Here is an 18,667-nt window from a genome sequence, read left to right on the forward strand (position 1 = left end):
GGGAGGGAGGGGAGAGGGGAGGGGGGGGGAGGGGAGGGGGGGGGAGGGGGGGGAGGGGGGGAGGGGGGGGGGGAGGGGGGGGAGGGGGGGAGGGGGGGGAGGGGGGGGGGGAGGGGGGGGAGGGGGGGAGGGGGGGAGGGGGGGAGGGGGGGGGGGGGGGAGGGGGGGGAGGGGGGGAGGGGGGGAGGGGGGAGGGGGGGGGGGAGGGGGGGAGGGGGGGAGGGGGGGGGAGGGGGGGGGGGGGGGGGGGGGGGGAGGGGGGGAGGGGGGGAGGGGGGAGGGGGGGGAGGGGGGGAGGGGGGGGAGGGGGGGAGGGGGGGGAGGGGGGGGGAGGGGGGGGAGGGGGGGGAGGGGGGGGAGGGGGAGGGGGGGAGGGGGGGGGGAGGGGGGGGAGGGGGGGAGGGGGGGAGGGGGGGGAGGGGGGGGAGGGGGGGAGGGGGGGGAGGGGGGGAGGGGGGAGGGGGGAGGGGGGGAGGGGGGGAGGGGGAGGGAGGGGAGAGGGAGGTCAGTGGGTTAAAAGAATTGGGGTGTAAGAGGGATCAGGAGACAAAGAGATCGAGAGGTCAGTGGCCATCTGGAAGAGGCTTGAAGACAGAACATGTGGGGGGCGGGGTGCAGGACTACAACTCCCATGTCGCTTTGCGAATGAAGGGTGGTGCGCAGGCTCAGTGGCCGGTAGCCGCTCACGCGCCTCCTCCGTCCCTTTATTCCGAATTATTTATTTTTTCTTTAAAAAGAAACGGTTTTTGACAGACCGACAGTAAGGGTCTGAAACACATAACATGACCGCCGGGCTTCGAAAACAATCCCCATCAAAAAAAAAGAACAATTCCTGTAATAAATGAGGTAATACAAATACCGTTAGCCGACTTATATACAATTATGATGATGGGCGATGTTTATTAGTTGAGGTTGGGCGAATGACGAGTTTTTTTATATTAAAGATCAAAGATAGCGCCCCCAGCGCCATAATATTAGGAATCTGTCATCTTCAATATTAACCACTTCCACACAACTGGCGATGGGGATGATGCAAATACACTTTCCCTTTAAATTGTTGTGCGCGTTTATTGAAGCCGACTTTCCCTATTCACCCCCCCCCCGTCTATTTTTTTTAAATATATTAAATCTTACCTACACAGTGAATAAGTTTATGTCTCCAAGAGTCGAGCTCCTGTCGGAAGCCGCGCCTTTCGATCGAACATTGCTGACTGTGACTTGCCATTTTCTGAACGGATTGGGAGTGTGTGAGAGTGAAGAGAGAGGATATTGTGATGGTGATGATGATAAAATTAATCCCCCTCCATCGCGGCGGTGATGGTGGTGGCGGCGGCTGCCGGAGGGTGAGGGGAGAATGGTTCGGGGTGGGGGAGGGGAACCCAGGCCTCGACGACGGAGGAGGCGGCTGCGTGCGCGCGACCTGAAGCACGTGCCGTGAGCGACACCGCGCGCACCCGGTCCGCGCGCGCCCGGCTGCCTTGGAGGCACCCTTCCACCCCCACCCCACCTCCCCCCACACACACCGCACTCAACCCACTCCCCGCAGTGCTGCCATCTGATTGAGTCTGGGGTTGGCACCCACCCACCTTCCAGACTTGAGCCCGTCTGAATCTGGCAGCTTCTGGTGGAAAGAAAACACTTCCAATTCTGTTAACCATGTCTCCTGTCTGCAGACGGGTCCACCCATGGACTCCTTTTACATGTCTCGCTGCCACGGAATGGCTGCCAACATTGCCAAAGACCCATCGTGCCCCGTCAGTAATCTCCTACAACCTCTTCCGTCAGGCAGAAGAAACAGATGCCTTGACACACGCACCATCAGGTTCATGAACAGCTTCTTCCTGGCCATTATTAGACTGACGAATGGATTCTCTAGCCTCAAATAATGCTGATCTTGCTAATATTAATCTCGCCTAGCGCATGCCCTGTGCAATGGTGAAAGTGAGGACTGCAGATGCTGGAAATCAGAGTCTAGATTAGAGTGATGCTGGAAAAGCACAGCCGGTCAGGCAGCATCCAAGGAGCAGGAAAATCGACGTTTCAGGCAAAAGCCCTTCAGTATGCCTCTGTCTAAGTCTTTTTGATCTGCATGTCCTTGCCTGCTATGATCAACTTGTGGTGCTTGTAAGCAAAACTTTTCTCTATACTTTGGTACGCATGACAATAAAATCAGTCAATCAAGACCTGCTGAGTTTCTCCAACAATCTTTGGCTTCTGAAGAAGGGTCACTGTACTCGAAATGTCAACTCTGTTTTCTCTCAAGGTATGCTCCCAGACCCACCAACTTTCTCTGGCAATTTCTGTGTTTTTTTGTGCTACCTCCTCATTGGAGAACAAAATGTCAAGCGGGTGACTGGGCAACTTTTCTGCACAGAAGTGTGTGTGTATGGAATGAGCTGCCAGTGGAAGTGGTGGAGGCAGGTAAAATTACAGCATTTAAAAGGTAGCTGGATGGGTATATGAATAGGAAGGGCTAAGAGATGACTCGATGACAGCTTTGAGGAACAACTAAGTTCTGTCCTTAAAAGTGACCCCAAGCTTCCAGTTGCTTGCCACATCAACATGCTGCCGTGTTCCCTGACCAACATTTTTGTTTCAGGCTTGATGCAGTGATCCAGCAAAGCTCAAAGCAAGCTAGAAGAGCAACACTCCATCTCAACTTAGGCTTTCAGGACTCAATATCGAGTTTAATAAATTTTTAACTTAACTAACTCCTTCCATGTCAACTTCAGGAAGCAAGGAGGAGGACACATCCCTATCTACATCAATGGAGCTGAGATGGAGATGTTTGTGTCTGTCAAGCTCTTAGGAGAAATGATCACCAACAATCTGTCCTGGACCAACCACGTTGATGCAATGGTCAAGAAGGCACGACAACTCCTTCCTCAGGAATCTAATGAAATTCTGCATGTCCATAAGGACTCTCACCAACTTTTATAGATGTACCATAGCATTCTATCTGGATACATCATGGCTTGATAGGGCCACTGCTCTGCCCAGGACCGTAAGAAACTACAGAAAATTTTGAACGCAGCCCAGTCAAGCTAATCTTCCATTCATTGACTCCAGCTACACTTCTCGATGCCTCAGAAAGGCAGCCAACATCAAATCCCCTCCCATCCTGGTTATAATCTCTTCCAACCTCTTCCATCATGAAGAAGATATAAAAGCTTAAATACACTTAAGAACAGGTTCAGGACAACTTCTTCCCTGCTGTTATTAGACTTCTGAATGGAGCTCTCAAATTTCAAATCTAATGTTGATCTCGCTTTTTGTGCACTTCTTTTCAGCCATGACTTTGTATTCCTCACTCTGATCTTTGTATGGTATGATCTGGCCTCAAACACGCAAACAAAACTTTTCACTGTACTTAGGTACATGTGACAATAATAAATCAAATCAAAATCAAATATTACTCACCTCACACCCAGATTCTTTCAAGACGTGGATTACTTTCAGCACAGCCAATCCATTTTCACCCACTCATAGCACCATTAGCACTGATCTAGCTTCTTCCCTAGCTTACTAAAACAATCCCGTTCCTTAATTTTCTCTCCACCTGTTAGCTCACTTCTTTTACTCAATCATCAGCATAAATGCTACCTTTTCTTAGCTGCTTTCAGTTCTAAAGAAGGGTCACTGGACACTAATGTTAACTCTGTTTTCTCTCCGTAGATGCTGCCAGACCTGCTGAGTTTCTCCAAAATATTATGTTTATATCTGTTTCAGATCGCCAGTATCCACAGCTTTTTGTTTTATTGTAACAATGTGGTCAACTGTCTTGAGTGGAAAGTCTGAAACAGATATTGTTACACCTCACTGGGATAGTGTCATAAATCAAGCCCCACTATTCCTGAATCCATACCAATTGTTGGTTTTTTAAAAACATTTGCACAGTACCACAAACTATCAGACCAAGGGCAATAGAAAGCATGGACCAGGTTTCTGTACTAACCAAGACATACTATTTGTCACAAGTAATTAGAATGTAGCTACAGGAGAACAAATATAAACCATTGGCATATAATGCTACTAACTAAAACTCTATTCCCCTAATAAAGTCCCCCTTACTCACCCACACAGACAAACAAATAGAAAAAATAAATTGTGGGAGAGGTAGAAAAACTGCAAAGTTGATTCAATAGTCTTTGCTGCTTAGTTCCGATGATCCTTCTTCAACTGGCCATTTGCTTCATTATGCAGATTGCTTTATCAAGGTGGTTCTACTGGTGTGTAAGTAGTACAGAGTAACTGAATCATTTGGTAAATGACTCTGATCTATCAATTCAAAAGTCACCGCTCACAGCAATGCTGCAGGAAAAGTATCTGGGTTACTTCAGGCTTAAGCTGAGTTTTTGACTGCCAAGAGGCTTCTGGGCTGGGAGATGATCTGCACATTTATTTTCCTTTCTCTCTGTGTATCTGTAACTTGTTTCCAGCTCCAAGCTGCTCAGCCACCAAGAACCAATCACAGTTGTTGGCAAGCAAAAACTATCACTGATAATTGTCACTAGCCAATGGATCAAACAATGTCTTGTTGTCAACAAAAGTTGCATCAGTACAAACCCTCAGCTCCAGACCATTTGCAGTCTGAACTTCAATTAATGTTTGTTCAAACAGGTATTTACAATGCGTGTCATGGCTTTCAGATTGCTTGTCGTCAAAACAGCAGCCGCTCTTTCAAACACTGGTTTTAAAAACAGTCTGTATCATTTCAATCCAGTTGTTAACAATACAAAATAAAAAGACATGGTCCTTACAACATTTTCAAAATGCTGATTGGTGCAAAGTAAGACTGTGAGGCAGCTGCCATACTATTTACAATCTGTCTGACAATGGCTGCTCACCTCATCAGAAATCAACTACACACTGGTTTCAGTGTTAAATAAAACTTATTTAAAAATTGTCCTTGAGAATGTGTGATGAGCTGCCTTCTTAGCCACTGCAAGCCTTTGGGTGTACGGTCACCCCTCATGCTGTTTGGGAGCTAGTTCCATGATTTTGACCCAAATGGAACAATGATATAGTTCCAAGTCAGGATGGTGTTTGGCTTAAAAGGTAACTTGAAAGTTGTGGTTCCCAAGCATCTGCTGTCCTTGTCCATTATATGGGCCAAATACAGGTAAATTGAACTAGTTTAGTTTGGCATGGAAAAGTTGAACTGAAGGGTCTGTTTCCGTGCTGTATGTGGTGGGGGTTGAATTTTAAAGATGGTGTCGGAAGCATTGGTGAGTTACTAAATTGCATCTTTTAGATACTACATACTGCTACCATAGTGCATCAGTGGTCAAGGGAGTGAATGATGAAGGCAGTGGATGTGATGCCAAGCAAGTAAGCTGCTTGTCCTGAAGGTCATGTTGCATGAGAGTTGTCAGACTACACTCTTCCAAGTCAATGCAGAATATTGTGTTGCACTCCTATCTTGTGCCTTGTAGATAGTGAACAGATGCTAGGAAGACAGGAGGTGAGTTACTCACCACAGAATTCTAAGCCTATGAACTGCTTTGTAGCCACAGTATTTTAAATGAGGTCAGGCAGCACCCGAGGGCATAAGCCCTTCATAAGTCGACTGTCCTGCTCCTTGGACACTCCTCTACACTTTTCAACCCTGATTCTCCAGCGTCCGCAGTCCTCACTTTTTATATGCCAGTCCTGTTCAGTTTCTGGTCAAGGGTAACCCTCAGAATGTTGATAGTGGGGTTTCAGCAATGGTAATGCCATTGAAAGGCAATAGTGATGGTCAAATTCTCTCTTGGTGATGAGCACATGTCACATGAATGTTATGTTCCATTTCACAGCAAAGCCTGGATATTATCCATGTCGTGCTGCATTTGGACATTGACTGCTTCAGCATCTGAATCATGATTGGTATTGAAGATGGTGCAATCATCAAGGGTCATCCCAACTTTTGAGCTTACAGAGAATACTGCAGAATATAGATAGATTGAAGAGTTGGGCAAAGAAATGGCAGATGGAGTTCAATCCTGACAAATGCAAGGTGATGCATTTTGGAAGATGCAATTCCAGAGCGAACTATACAATAAATGGAAAAGTCCTGAGGAAAATTAATGTACAGAGAGATCTGGGTGTTCAGGTCCATTGCTCCCTGAAGGTGGCAACGCTGATCAGTAGAGTGGTCAAGAAGGCATACTGCATGCTTTCCTTCATCGGACAGGGTATTCAGTGCAAGAGTTGGCAGGTCATGTTACAGTTGTATAAGATTTTGGTTCAGCCACATATGGAATAGTGCATACAGTTCTAGTTGCCACATTACCAAAAGGATGTGGATGTTCTGGAGACGTGCAAAGGCGATTCACCCCAAAGTTGCCTGGTATGGAGGGTGTTAGCTCTGAGGAGAGGTTGAATAGATTAAGATTATTTTCATTGGAAAGAAGGAGGTTGAACGGGGGACCTGACTGAGGTCTACAAAATCATGAGGGGTGTAGACAGTGTGGATAGCAAGAAACGTTTTCCCAGAGTGGAGGACTCAATTACTCGGAGTCACGAGTTCAAAGTGGGAGGGGAAAAGTTTATGGGAGATATATGTGGAAAGTTCTTCATGCATAGGACGGTGAGTGCCTGGAATGTGTTGCGGGAATGATAACATCATTAAACATGTATCTAGACAGATACATAATGGGCATGGAGCAAAGAGATACAGATCCTTAGAAAATAGGCGGCAGATTTAGATAGAGGATTTGGATTGGCGCAGGCCTGGAGGGCCAAAGGGCCTGTTCCTGTACTGTAATGTTCTTTGTTTTTTGTTCTTATAACGGAGGGAAGGTAATTGACAAAGCAGCTGAAGATGGTTGCCCTAGAACACTACCCTGGAGAACTCATGCAGTGATGTCCTTGCACTGAAATGATTGACCTCCAACAACCACCGCCGTCTTCCATTGTGCTACGTACAGTTCCAACCAGTAGAGAGTTTACCAATGATACCCATTAACTCCAGTTTCATGCCATAATTGGTAAAGTTGTGCTTTGATGTCAAGGACAGTCACTGTCTCATCTCTGGCATTGTGCTCAGTCTAATTTCCAAACAAGGCTGTACTGAGGTTTGGAGCCAAGTGGCTCTGATCTTAAACAAACTGAGGATCGGTGATCACATTATTCCTTTTGCAAGTGCCACTTGACCTCACTGTCAACGACCGTTTCTATTACTCTACTGATGATGGAGAGTTGACTGACAGGATGTTAATTGACTGGGTTGGATTTTTCCTACTTTTTATGTCTAGAACATATCTGGGCAATTTTCTACATTGTCAGGTAGATGTCAGGTGTAATTGTACTGGAACAGTTTGGCTGGGGATGTGGCTAGTTGTAGAGCATAAGTCTTCAGTATTGTTACCAGAATGTTGTAAGGGCCCATAGCCATGCAGTATGCAATGCCTTCAGTCATTTTTTGATATCACTTAGTCGAAGTCTGGCATCTGTGATGCAGGGTACCTCAAGAGGAAGCTGAGATGGATCATCCATTTGGCACTTCTGGCTGACGATGGATGCAAATACTTCAGTCTTCTCTTTTGCACTGATGTGCTGGGTTGTGGTTAAGGAAAGGGATATTTATGGAACCTCCACTTTCTTTCAGTTTTTAATTGTCCACACCATTCATGACTGAATATGGCAAAATTTAATCCATTGGTTGTGGGATTATTTAACCCTGTCTATTGCACGCTGCTTTCACTGCGAGGCAAGCAAATAGTCTTATGTTGTAGCTTCACCAGTCAATACCTCATTTTTAACTAGTGCTGCATCTGACATGCTCTGCTCACTGTTCATTGAATTAATATGTATTCCAAACTTTGAAGGTAATAGTCAACAGGGGTGTATGCTGGGCCATGACATTACAGACTGTGGTTCAATACAATTCAGTTACTGATGGTAGCACAAGGAAGGCTTCATGTGTTGTCCAGTGTTGAGTTGTTAGATTAGTTTGATGTGTGTTTGACTAGCATGGTGGTAATGTCACATAACATGTTGAAAGGTATCCTCAATCTGAAGACCGAACATTGTCTCCACAAGGACTGTGTCATACTGACTCTTAGCAATTCTGTCATATTTGTGAAAGGTAGATTGGTGAGGACAAGGTGATTTTTTTCCTCTTGTTATCTCACCACCTACTACAAACACATTCTAGCAACTATGGATGTAACCAGCTCAGTCACACTTAGTTATGTACAGTGAAATTTTCCAACCAGAGTTCATTCTGAGCCCTTGCCTGTCTCAGTGCTTCCTCCAAGTAGTGTTCAACATGAAGGATAACCAGTTCATCAGCCAAGACACCTCTGGTGCGTCTGTCCTGTTGTTAGGACATATCAAGGATGGTGATAGCGGTGTCTGGCACTTTGTCTGTGAGGTATGATTCCATACACATGACAATGTCAGACTGTTGCTTGATGAATCTGTGGCACAGCTATTCCAATTTTGGCACAAATGATGAGATGTCGTATGGAGGACTGTCAGGGTCAACAGGGAAGTGTTTGCCATTGTCATGTTGGTGTTTTGGTTGATATCCGATGGTCCATCATTTGTTTAGACTTTGTAGCAGTTTAACATAACTAAGTGACTTGTTAGGCCTTTTCACAGGACATTGCAGGGCAACAACATTGCTGTGGGTCTGGAGTTACATATAGGCCAGGTAACAATGATAGATTACCTTCCCCAAAGAAAATTAAATTAATGAGTTTTTTTTACATCAAGCAGTTACATGGTTGTCATTGGACTAGCCTTCTTTTCAGTCCCAAATTCAAATTCAAACCTATGTCCCCAGTAAATGAAACTGGGGTTCTGGATTACGGAGTCCTTAAGACTATGGCATTATCTCCCCAGCTGAAAATTATTTAACCTCAGTTGCTTCCATAACTAAATTAAACTATCTCATACATATATGGTGTACTATTCTCCATTCTAGCTAGCTTTGTAAGACACTCTCAATCTTTTCTGTGTACAAGGAACCTGACGGTCCAAAAATACTGCCAAAACAAAACTCTTGTCAGCTCACACACAGTCAGTGAAATATTCCATTTATGCTATTCATTGAAAGAGAGACTCTGGGATATATTGAGAATGTTAAAGATTTATATTATATTATGATAAAATTAAGGATATCAACAATATAGTTGGGCTCACAGGAAAATTAATAACTGGCAAAATGTCTATTCATTTCTCTGAAAGTGCTTTGGATCCAGAGTCTTGTCAGTATTCCTTTCCAAGCATAGTGATAGAGTTAAAGAAAGACAGTCCCACACTCTAACATAGTAGCAGGGTTACTAATATATGCTGTGCATCTACCTTACACTTAGTCTGAATTACACCTTTTTTTTCTGACTTCAATTTAATATGTGCTGCTTTTTTGGATCTGTGTACAACTACACCATTAACAATACCCATTTGAAGCACACCTGCACTATTAATTTACTTATGCAAAAGTGGTTTGTTAGTACAATTAAGGATACTGCTAAACCCACAAGTGGCTTTTCCCACTAACATGATGCTGTCATGAAGCCAAAAAGATGATTTGCCTACTACACAAATGAGTATTGTGATATGAATTTCAATGTCAATGAAATGGCTGGTATGTAGACAGTACAAACAATAACAGGTGAAATATACCAAACAACATACCCCTTTGACTGATTGCAACAGGCAGCTTGCAAATCATGCTCAACCAGCTCATGCTTGCAGACCTCAGAACAGTATCCCCACTATTAGCTGTGGTTCTGCTTATTAAACACATTTTATTGAATAATCCAGACTCCACTAAGAATTACACCGGAAACCAATTTAGGATCATCAGTCAGGCTCAGAGTGTGATGCATTTGCTCATGCTAGAAGCTACATATATCAATACTTAGGACATTGTTCTCTGCAGGAAAAAATTATTCTTACATACATTGCACCTTCCTCATTGAACACAAAAGGGGTCATGGAGACGGCCAATCTCTTATGCATATCCATGGCAACACCCGAACCAATCAGACTCTATCTGCCTGGTCTGAGAACTAAGACTGAACTGTATTTCCATGCCAATGCCATGCCAATGATGGCCTAACCAATCTGCACACTCTTCTCACGCCGTATAAATTGGTGTCCCTTTATTTGTAGAGTGTTTCTAACATCCTAATCCCCTGATGAGTGCAAGATGAAAAGCTACAACTCTTGTCTCCATTTTAGCAATGTTATATTATAATTCATATTTTATTTTATTTGGGTTCTAAAGCAGAGGCAAATGAGTTTTAGATTTTCAATTCTGTAAAGGAAACTTTTCTTCAGGGTAAGATACTCATTTTAAGCATTGTGTCAAAATGTAATTCCCTAAGAAATCATGTGATTTAAGCCAAATGGCGCCTCCCCCAGTGAGATAATTACTGAAGTGTTTACTAATAGAAGATTTATAATCCAGAGAGAGAGAAATAGATGAAGAGGAGTCACAAGTTTAGAGAGAAAAGATTCATAACAGCAGAAAGGCATTTAATTTTGACAATTTTCATACTGTCAGAACTGGAAAGAAATCAAATTATTTTAGCAATCCAAATAGACAGGGCTACAAAAAGCCCTAATTTTTTTCTTGAAGTTCAGTGAGTTACCTTGTGTCTCTGCAACTTGGAGAGAGCCAGAAACAAAGAGAATCGCATCTGGTGAGCATGCACAAATTCACTGAAAGGATGCACTTATGATCTCTTCATTTGAATAAGAAGATGAAGAGTAAAGATAACAGTGATCTTTAAGGATATTATAAAGCAATCTTTTATAATAAAAGCAAAATATTGCAGATGTTCGAAATGTGAAACAAACACAGAAAAAAACTGGAGAAGTTCAGCAAATCTGGCAGCATCTGTGAAATAAAAAACACAGTTAATGTTTCAAGTTCTGAAGAAGGATCATGACCTCAGTAAATGAAGTAGCTACAGATGTAGTGGAGTACTGGTCGTAACCTTCCACGAATCCTTTGAGTCTGGATCAGTCCCCGAGGATTGAACAACTGCCAATGCCACATCTTTATTTAAAAAGGGAAGGTGACAATAAATCAATTAAGTATAAGTCGGTTAGATTATCTTTTATGGAGAGAATGTTAAAGTCTTTTATAATGACAGAGCATTTAGAAATAGATAATACAATAGAGAGAGCATGGTTTCATGAAGTCGAAATCATGCCTGACAAATTTGCTAGAATTCGTTGAGGAGGTAACAATCAGGATAAAGGGAAAGCAGTGGATGTAATATATTTGGATTTTTAGGTGGCATTTGATAGCTACACACATTAAGCTATTTAATAAGATAACAGCCACTGTGTTGGAGGTAGTGTATTCGCATGGCTGGAAGATTGGCTAACTAATAGAAGACCAGAGTTGGAAAAAGGGGAGCATTTTCAGGATGCCAAGCTGTAACTAATGGAGTGCCACAGAGGTCAGAGCTGGAGCCACAATCATTTACAATATGTACTGATGACTTGGATGTGGAAAGAGAATGTGCTATAAACAAGTTTGTGGATGACACAGAAATAGATGGGAAGGCAAGTGCTGAGGATGACACAAAGTATCTGCAAAGGGATATGGACAGGTCAAGTGAGTGGACAAAGACTTGACAAGTGGAACATACTGTAGGAAAATGTGAGGTTTATGAACTTTGGTAGGAAAAACAGAAGAACTGAATATCATTTAAATGGAGAAAAACTGAAGAAAGCTACAAAACAGAGGGATTTGGAAGATGTCATCTATGAATCACAAAATACTAGCACCTAAGTTCATTGGGTAATAGGAAGACAATTGGAATGTTGGCCTCTATTTCAAAGAAAATGGAATATAGAAGGAAGGTTTTGCTAAAACTACTACAAGACTTTAGTCAGACCATAGCTGGAATACTGTGAATAGTTTTCAAATCCCTTATCTAAAGGAAGACATATTGAAATTGATGACAGTCCAGAGCAGGTTCCCTAGGCTGATAACAGGTATGGAGGGATTGTCTTATGAAGAGAGGTGGAGTACAGGTTGGATCTGTACTCTTTGGAATTTTGAAGAATAAGAGGTGACTTGAAACATATAAGATTCTTAAGGGACTTGACAGGGTACAGGGAAAAGGGTTTTTTCCCTTGTGGGGGAGTTTAGGACCAGGAGGCATAATCTCAGAATAAGTAACTCTATATTAACAATAAAGATGCAAAGGAATTTTTTTCTCTTACAGTGAATCCATGGATTTTTTTTTACCACAAAGGGCTATCAAAGCTGGGTCATTGATATATTCAAGGTTCAGATAGATTTCTAATCAGGGAATCAAGGTTTCAGGGACAAAGGAGGAAAGTGGAGTTGAAGTTTATCAAATCAGCAATGATCTCATTGAAAGGCAAAATCAAGTCTGCTTACAGTTTACCAGTTCTGTGTGTAGCTAAAAATACAACATGGTGAGTATGAAGACCACAGGAGGAACAGACAAGATTTGAAACAATACAGAGGCTAGAAGTGCATTGAAACCCTGGGAGGCAGAAGTCCTTCAACTGGCAGTACTTAACAGAACATCAAATACCATAATTTGATGTTTTCAAACTAAGTTTACTGGTTGACTGGATCAACGAGAAATGGAAGAAACAAGTCACTTCAGAATCACGGTGTGCAGTCAATTCTGAGTTGAGTGCAGGGCCACCCGATGCTATTCTTCTGCAAAGACAAAAAGACATTCAGAATTGGAAAACATTGCCACCAGGATGAATGTGTCAAAAGCCAGAACTAACACCAAAATGTTTTTCTTTACAAAAGCTGGATTTTTGAATCTTTCCATGGAATGGAGAAATTAGAAATCCCATATAAGTCAGAAATGCCTGTAAAACACAATCAGCAAATTCCCCTATCATGAATTGGAAAAGTGCAGATATCCTCTCCAAATTTACATAATAGAAATATGCCTTTAAGATGAATCCATCACATAACCAGAAAAGCAAGATAGCCATTTTAAATGAGGGATTGCATACAGTCAACAGTTATGGCTTGTCTGAGAAAGATCAGAAAGACCCTGTTAGATTGTAGTGTTCTGTATCCAAATGGCTAGTTGTCCCTGTATTCCATGAGATCTAACCTTGCTAACCAGTCTCCCATGGGGAACCTTGTCAAATGCTTTACTGAAGTCCACATAGATCACATCCACCGCTCTGCCCTCATCAATCCTCTTTGTTACTTCTTCAAAAAACTCAATCAAATTTGTGAGACATGATTTCCCACGCACAAAGCCATGTTGATGATCCCCAATCAGTCCATACCTTTCCAAATACATGTACATCCTGTCCCTCAGGATTCCCTCCAACAACTTGCCCACCACCAACGTCAGGCTCACTGGTCTATAGTTCCCTGGCTTGTCCTTACCACCCTTCTTAAACAGTGGCACCACGTTAGCCAAACTCCAATCTTCCAGCACCTCACCTATGACTATCGATGATACAAATGTCTCAGCAAGAGGCCCAGCAATCACTTCCCTTGTTTCCCACAGCACTTCCTCCTCTGTAATATGGACATTTTTTCAAGATGTCACCATCTATTTCCCTACATTCTATATCTTCCATGTCCTTTTCCACAGTAAATACTGATGCAAAACATTCATTTCGTATCTGCCCATCTCCTGCGGCTCCACACAAAGGCCGCCTTGCTGATCTTTGAGGGGCCCCATTCTCTCCTTAGTTACCCTTTTGTTCTTAATGTATTTGTAAAAACCCTTAGGATTCTCCTTAATTCTATTTGCCAAGCTATCTCATGTCCCCTTTTGCCGTTCCTGATTTCCCTCTTAAGTATACTCCTACTGCCTTTATACTCTTCTAAGGATTCACTCGATCTATCCTGTCTACACCTGACATATGCTTTCTTCTTTTTCTTAATCAAACCCTCAATTTCTTTAGTCATCCTGCATTCCCTATACCTACCAGTCTTTCCTTTCACCCTAACCGGAATATACTTTCTCTGGACTCCCGTTATCTCATTTCTGAAGGCTTCCCATTTTCCAGCCGTCCTTTACCTGCGAACATCTGTCCCCAATCAGCTTTTGAAAGTTCTTGCCTCATACTGTCAAAATTGGCCTTTCTCCAATTTAGAACTTCAACTTTTAGATCTGACCTATCCTTTTCCATCACTATTTTAAATCTAATAGAATTATGGTCGCTGGCCCCAATGTCCTTCTCCATTGACACCTCAGTCACCTGCCCTGCCTTATTTCCCAAAAGTAGGTCAAGTTTTGCCCCTTCTCTAGTAGGTACATCCACATACTTAATTAGAAAATTTTCTCGTACACACTTATGAAATTCCTCTCCATCTAAACCTTTAACACTATGGCAGTCCCAGTCGATGTTTGGAAAGTTAAAATCCTCTACCAAAACCACCTTATTATTCTTACAGATAGCTGAGATCTCCTTACAAGTTTGTTTCTCAATTTCCCTCTGACTATTAGGGGGGCTATAATACAATCCCAGTAAGGTGATCATCCCTTTCTTATTTCTCAGTTCCACCCAAATAACTTCCTTGGATGTATTTCCGGGAATATCTTCCCTCAGTACAGCTATAATACCACCCCTTATCAAAGATGCCACTCCCCTCCTCTCTTGCCTCCCTTTCTATCCTTCCTGTAGCATTTGTATCCTGGAACATTAAGCTGTCAGTCCTGCCCATCCCTGAGCCATGTTTCTGTAATTGCTATGATATCCCAGTCCCATGTTTCTAACCATGCCCTGAGTTCATCTGCCTTCCCTGTTAGGTCCCTTGCATTGAAATAAATGTAATTTAGTTTATTAGTCCTGCCTGCCCTGACTGTTTGACTCGCTTCTGTTCTCAACTGTCTCAGATTGATCTTTTTCCTCACTATCTCCCTGGGTCCCACCCCGCCCCCCCACCTGTCGCCAGGACACAGCAAGCATGCTTTGCAGGAGGGACTCCTAATGTGAAGGTGTCCTGCATTCCAAGTTCTTTGTAAGGTAAGTAGTGTCAGAGGACAGGAAACATAAGAAATAGATTCAGGATTAGGCCATTCAGCTTCTCAAGCTCTCTCTGCCATTCAGTGACATCACGACTGAACTTTTACTTTAACACCATTTTCCTGCATTATCCTCAAATCCCTTGATTAGAGTCAGAGAGATGTAGAGCACAGAAAAGACCCTACGTTCCAACTTGTCCATCCTGACCAGTACCCTGGCAACATCCTTGTAAATAGTTTCTGAACTCTTTCAGGATTCACAACATCTTTCCTAAAGCAGGGAGATGAGAATTGAATTAGAATTTGGCTAGAATTCCAAAAGTGATCCACCCAGTCCCCTATACAGCTGCAACATGACCTCGCAACACCTATACTCAACGCACTGACCAATAAAAGCAAGCATGCCAACTATGAACCTGCACTCCAAGGTCTCTTTGTTCAGCAACACTCACCAGGACTTTCCTCTTAAATATATAAGTCCTGCTCTGATTTGCCTTTCCAAAATGCAGCACCTCACATATATCCAAATTAAATTCCATCTGCCGCACCTTGGCCCATTGGCCCATCTGATCAATATCCCATTGTACTCTGTGATAACCTTCCTCACTGTTCAGTACAGCTCAAATTTTGGTATCATCTGCAAGCTTACGAACTATACCTCCTATGTTCATATCCAAATCATTTATATACATGATGAAAAGAAGTGGACCCAGCACTGATCCTTGTGACACACCACTGGTCACAGGCCTCCAGTCTAAAAAGCAACCCTCTACACCGCCCTCTGTCTTCTACTTTTGAGCCAGTTCTGTATCCAAAGGGCTAGTTCTCCATGTATTCCATGTCATCTATCCTGGCTAACTAGTCCACCATGAAGAACCTTGTTGAACTGAAGTCCATATAGATCACGTCCACCACTCTGCCCTCATCAGTCCTCTTCATTACTTGTTCAAAAAGCTCAATCAAGTTAATAAGACAAGATTTCCCACAACAAAGCCATTTTGACTATCCCTAATCAGTCCTTTCCTTTCCAAATACATGTAAATCCTGCCCCTCAGGATTCCTTCCAACAACTTGCCCACCATCGATGTCAGGCTCACTGGTCTCTGCTTCCCTGGCCTTTCTTTACCACCTTTCCTAAATTATGGCACCATATTAGCCAAACTCCAATCTTCCTTGGTTTAACATGTAAAACAATCAATCTTGAATATTCTCACTCGTGCAAGAAATCTGGTTCTGGAGCTGTAACTAGCAATGACAATAATTGCCTTCATTTCCTCATTTTATTATTCTCAATGCTACGTTCTATTTCTGGAATCAAACTTGTATTTTCTGCTGTGATAACAGACACACAATATTTGTCCAACCTCTCTATCATTTCCTCATTTCCCACAATAATTTCTCCTATCTCTTCTTTTAGATTAGATTCCCTACAGTATGGAAACAGACCCTTTGGCCCAACAAGTCCACCCCGACCCATTCCCCTATACACACCCCTGACTAGTGCACCTAACACTACGGGCAATTTAGCATGGCTAATTCACCTATACTGCACATCTTTAGACTGGGGGAGGAAACCCACACAGACACGGGAAGAACGTGCAAACTCCACACCGACAGTTGCCCAAGGTGGGAACTGAATCCGGGTCCCTGGTGTTGTGAGGCAGCATTGCTAACCACTGAGCCATCATCCCGCCCAAAGTGACTAATATTGACTATTTTTAGTATTTTATACTTACAAAAGCACTTTCAATCTATTTTTCTATTTCGGGTCCATATTCTACTCTCTGTTATCATTTTTTGGTAGCTCTTTGTTGATTTCTACATTACTTTCTGTCCCTGAAGTGTGGCTGTCTTTTACAATAAAAGAATTGTTTTAATCTTATGCCATCATTAACTTCCTGATTAAGGCACATCTGGGTCTTTATTTTTTTCAGTGAAATATATTTTTGTTGAACCTTTTGAATTGTTTCTTTAAATATATCTTACTGGTCAATTACAGTAATTCTTTTTAGTCTATTTACTCAATTAAACATGGTCAGTTCTCTTTTCATACCCAACTAATTGACTTTGTTTAAGTTTAAGATTATTGTCTGTATTTAAGGTATGTTACTTTCAAACCTAACATGGAAATCAGTAATACTATGATCACTATTTCCCAGATGATCTTTTACTATCACATCTCTAATTAACATGCTTCAATACACAATATGAGACCCAAAGTAGATTTATTCCTTGTTAAGCGTAATGCTTCAAAACTCTGAGAAAAATACATTCTTTAAACTCATCTTCAAGAGTACATTATTGTTCCAGTCTATATGAAAATTAAGGTTCAACACATATCTTTTTAATAAAGAGTTAATTGCAGAAATTGGCTGCAAACTATTGGAAATTACATGGCACAAGCTGACAAATTCAAGTAACTGGATTACAGCAAATTCCAATAAATGTACATATGCGTTTTTTAATATCACTTACAAACTGGGTGACAGAATGATTACTTCAAACACATTATTAAAAATCACACAACACCAGGTTATAGTCCAATAAGTTTATTTGAAAATACAAACTTTCCAAATACATTGAGCAGGAGATCTGTGGATGTTTTTTCTCGACCTACAGATAAATAGTATAGACATTGAAGTAAAGACATTTTTACTCCAATCTGATGAGTTGGAACCAAATGGAACTGATTTCTGGAAGAAGCAGCACCTAATTCACAACTGACCATCTAATGGAAAATTATTGCCTGATTGATATAAGAAGTGCCAGATACTCTTAAGGTGTTTTTGGCCATGCAGTGACGGACTAGGCCAGGGAGCAACAATGATTATAGGAAGATCATAAGGATGTGTGAAGCATACCAGAGTCGCTAACCCAAATAGCCTCATGAGGCGCCACTGCACCGTTGGTCCAAAATCCAAAATGTTTGCCAATGGTGAAAACTTCCTCCTCACCATTGATTGCATGTTCAAGTTTCAAGTGTCAGACAATTGAAGATACCTGAAGGATATCTGTGTCAGGCAGAATGAGCACAATATTCAGTTTGTCTGGTACACCTGAAGTGATCATATTGGACAACAGGTCACAATATTGTACCGAACCTTTTAGGGCTATATGTGTGTGTGTGTGTGTGTGTGTGTGTGTGTGTTAAATGGGGCATAAACCATGTGACAGCCTTGCCACACTATCCTACAGCTAACAGCCTTGCTGAGCTGGTGGTTTGCACCATTAGAATTTAACCACCAAACTCAACATTGACTTGGCCCCATGAAGACTTGTGGCATCAGGTCGAACATGGGCAAGGAAATCTTCTACTGATTATCATGTACCACACCCCTCAGCTGTTGAATTAGTACTTCTCCATGTTAAATACCACTTAGAGGAAACACTGAGGGTGTATGTTGGATATGAGATTTCAGAGTCCATCACCAAGAGAAGTTCAGCAATACCCTACTGACCTAGCTAGTCAAGGCCTTAAGGACATAACTGCTAAACCGGGTCTGCAGCAGGAGGTGAGGGAACCAACAAGAGCTCAAGATGCAGGTAGACTGGTAAAATCAAACTGTTAAATAGATCATAAGGAATTCATAGAGTGTCTACAAGGTGTTTTTTGGAGCAGCTCATGGTGGAGTCCACTAGGGAACTGACAATTCTGGATTTGGTGATGTGTAATGAGGCAGACTTGATTAGGGAGCTTCAGGTGAAGGAATCCCTTAGAGGGCTGT

The 18,667-nt window shown here is 42.4% G+C and overlaps 1 protein-coding gene across 1 annotated transcript in view; it reads right to left on the reverse strand.

Annotated features, from left to right (window-relative positions):
• The window catches only part of lcor (ligand dependent nuclear receptor corepressor), a 60,925-nt gene extending 59,570 nt beyond the window's left edge, over nt 1-1,355 (reverse strand). Inside the window, exon 1 of the mRNA XM_060842215.1 lies at nt 1,135-1,355. Coding sequence (XP_060698198.1) covers nt 1,135-1,225 — 91 coding nt within the window. The 5' untranslated portion in view covers nt 1,226-1,355. The remainder of the gene's footprint in view (nt 1-1,134) is intronic.
• Nucleotides 1,356-18,667: the final 17,312 nt, after the last annotated feature.

The sequence above is a fragment of the Hemiscyllium ocellatum genome, chromosome 22 (genome assembly GCF_020745735.1).
Source record: "Hemiscyllium ocellatum isolate sHemOce1 chromosome 22, sHemOce1.pat.X.cur, whole genome shotgun sequence".
Taxonomy (NCBI): Eukaryota; Metazoa; Chordata; class Chondrichthyes; order Orectolobiformes; family Hemiscylliidae; genus Hemiscyllium; species Hemiscyllium ocellatum.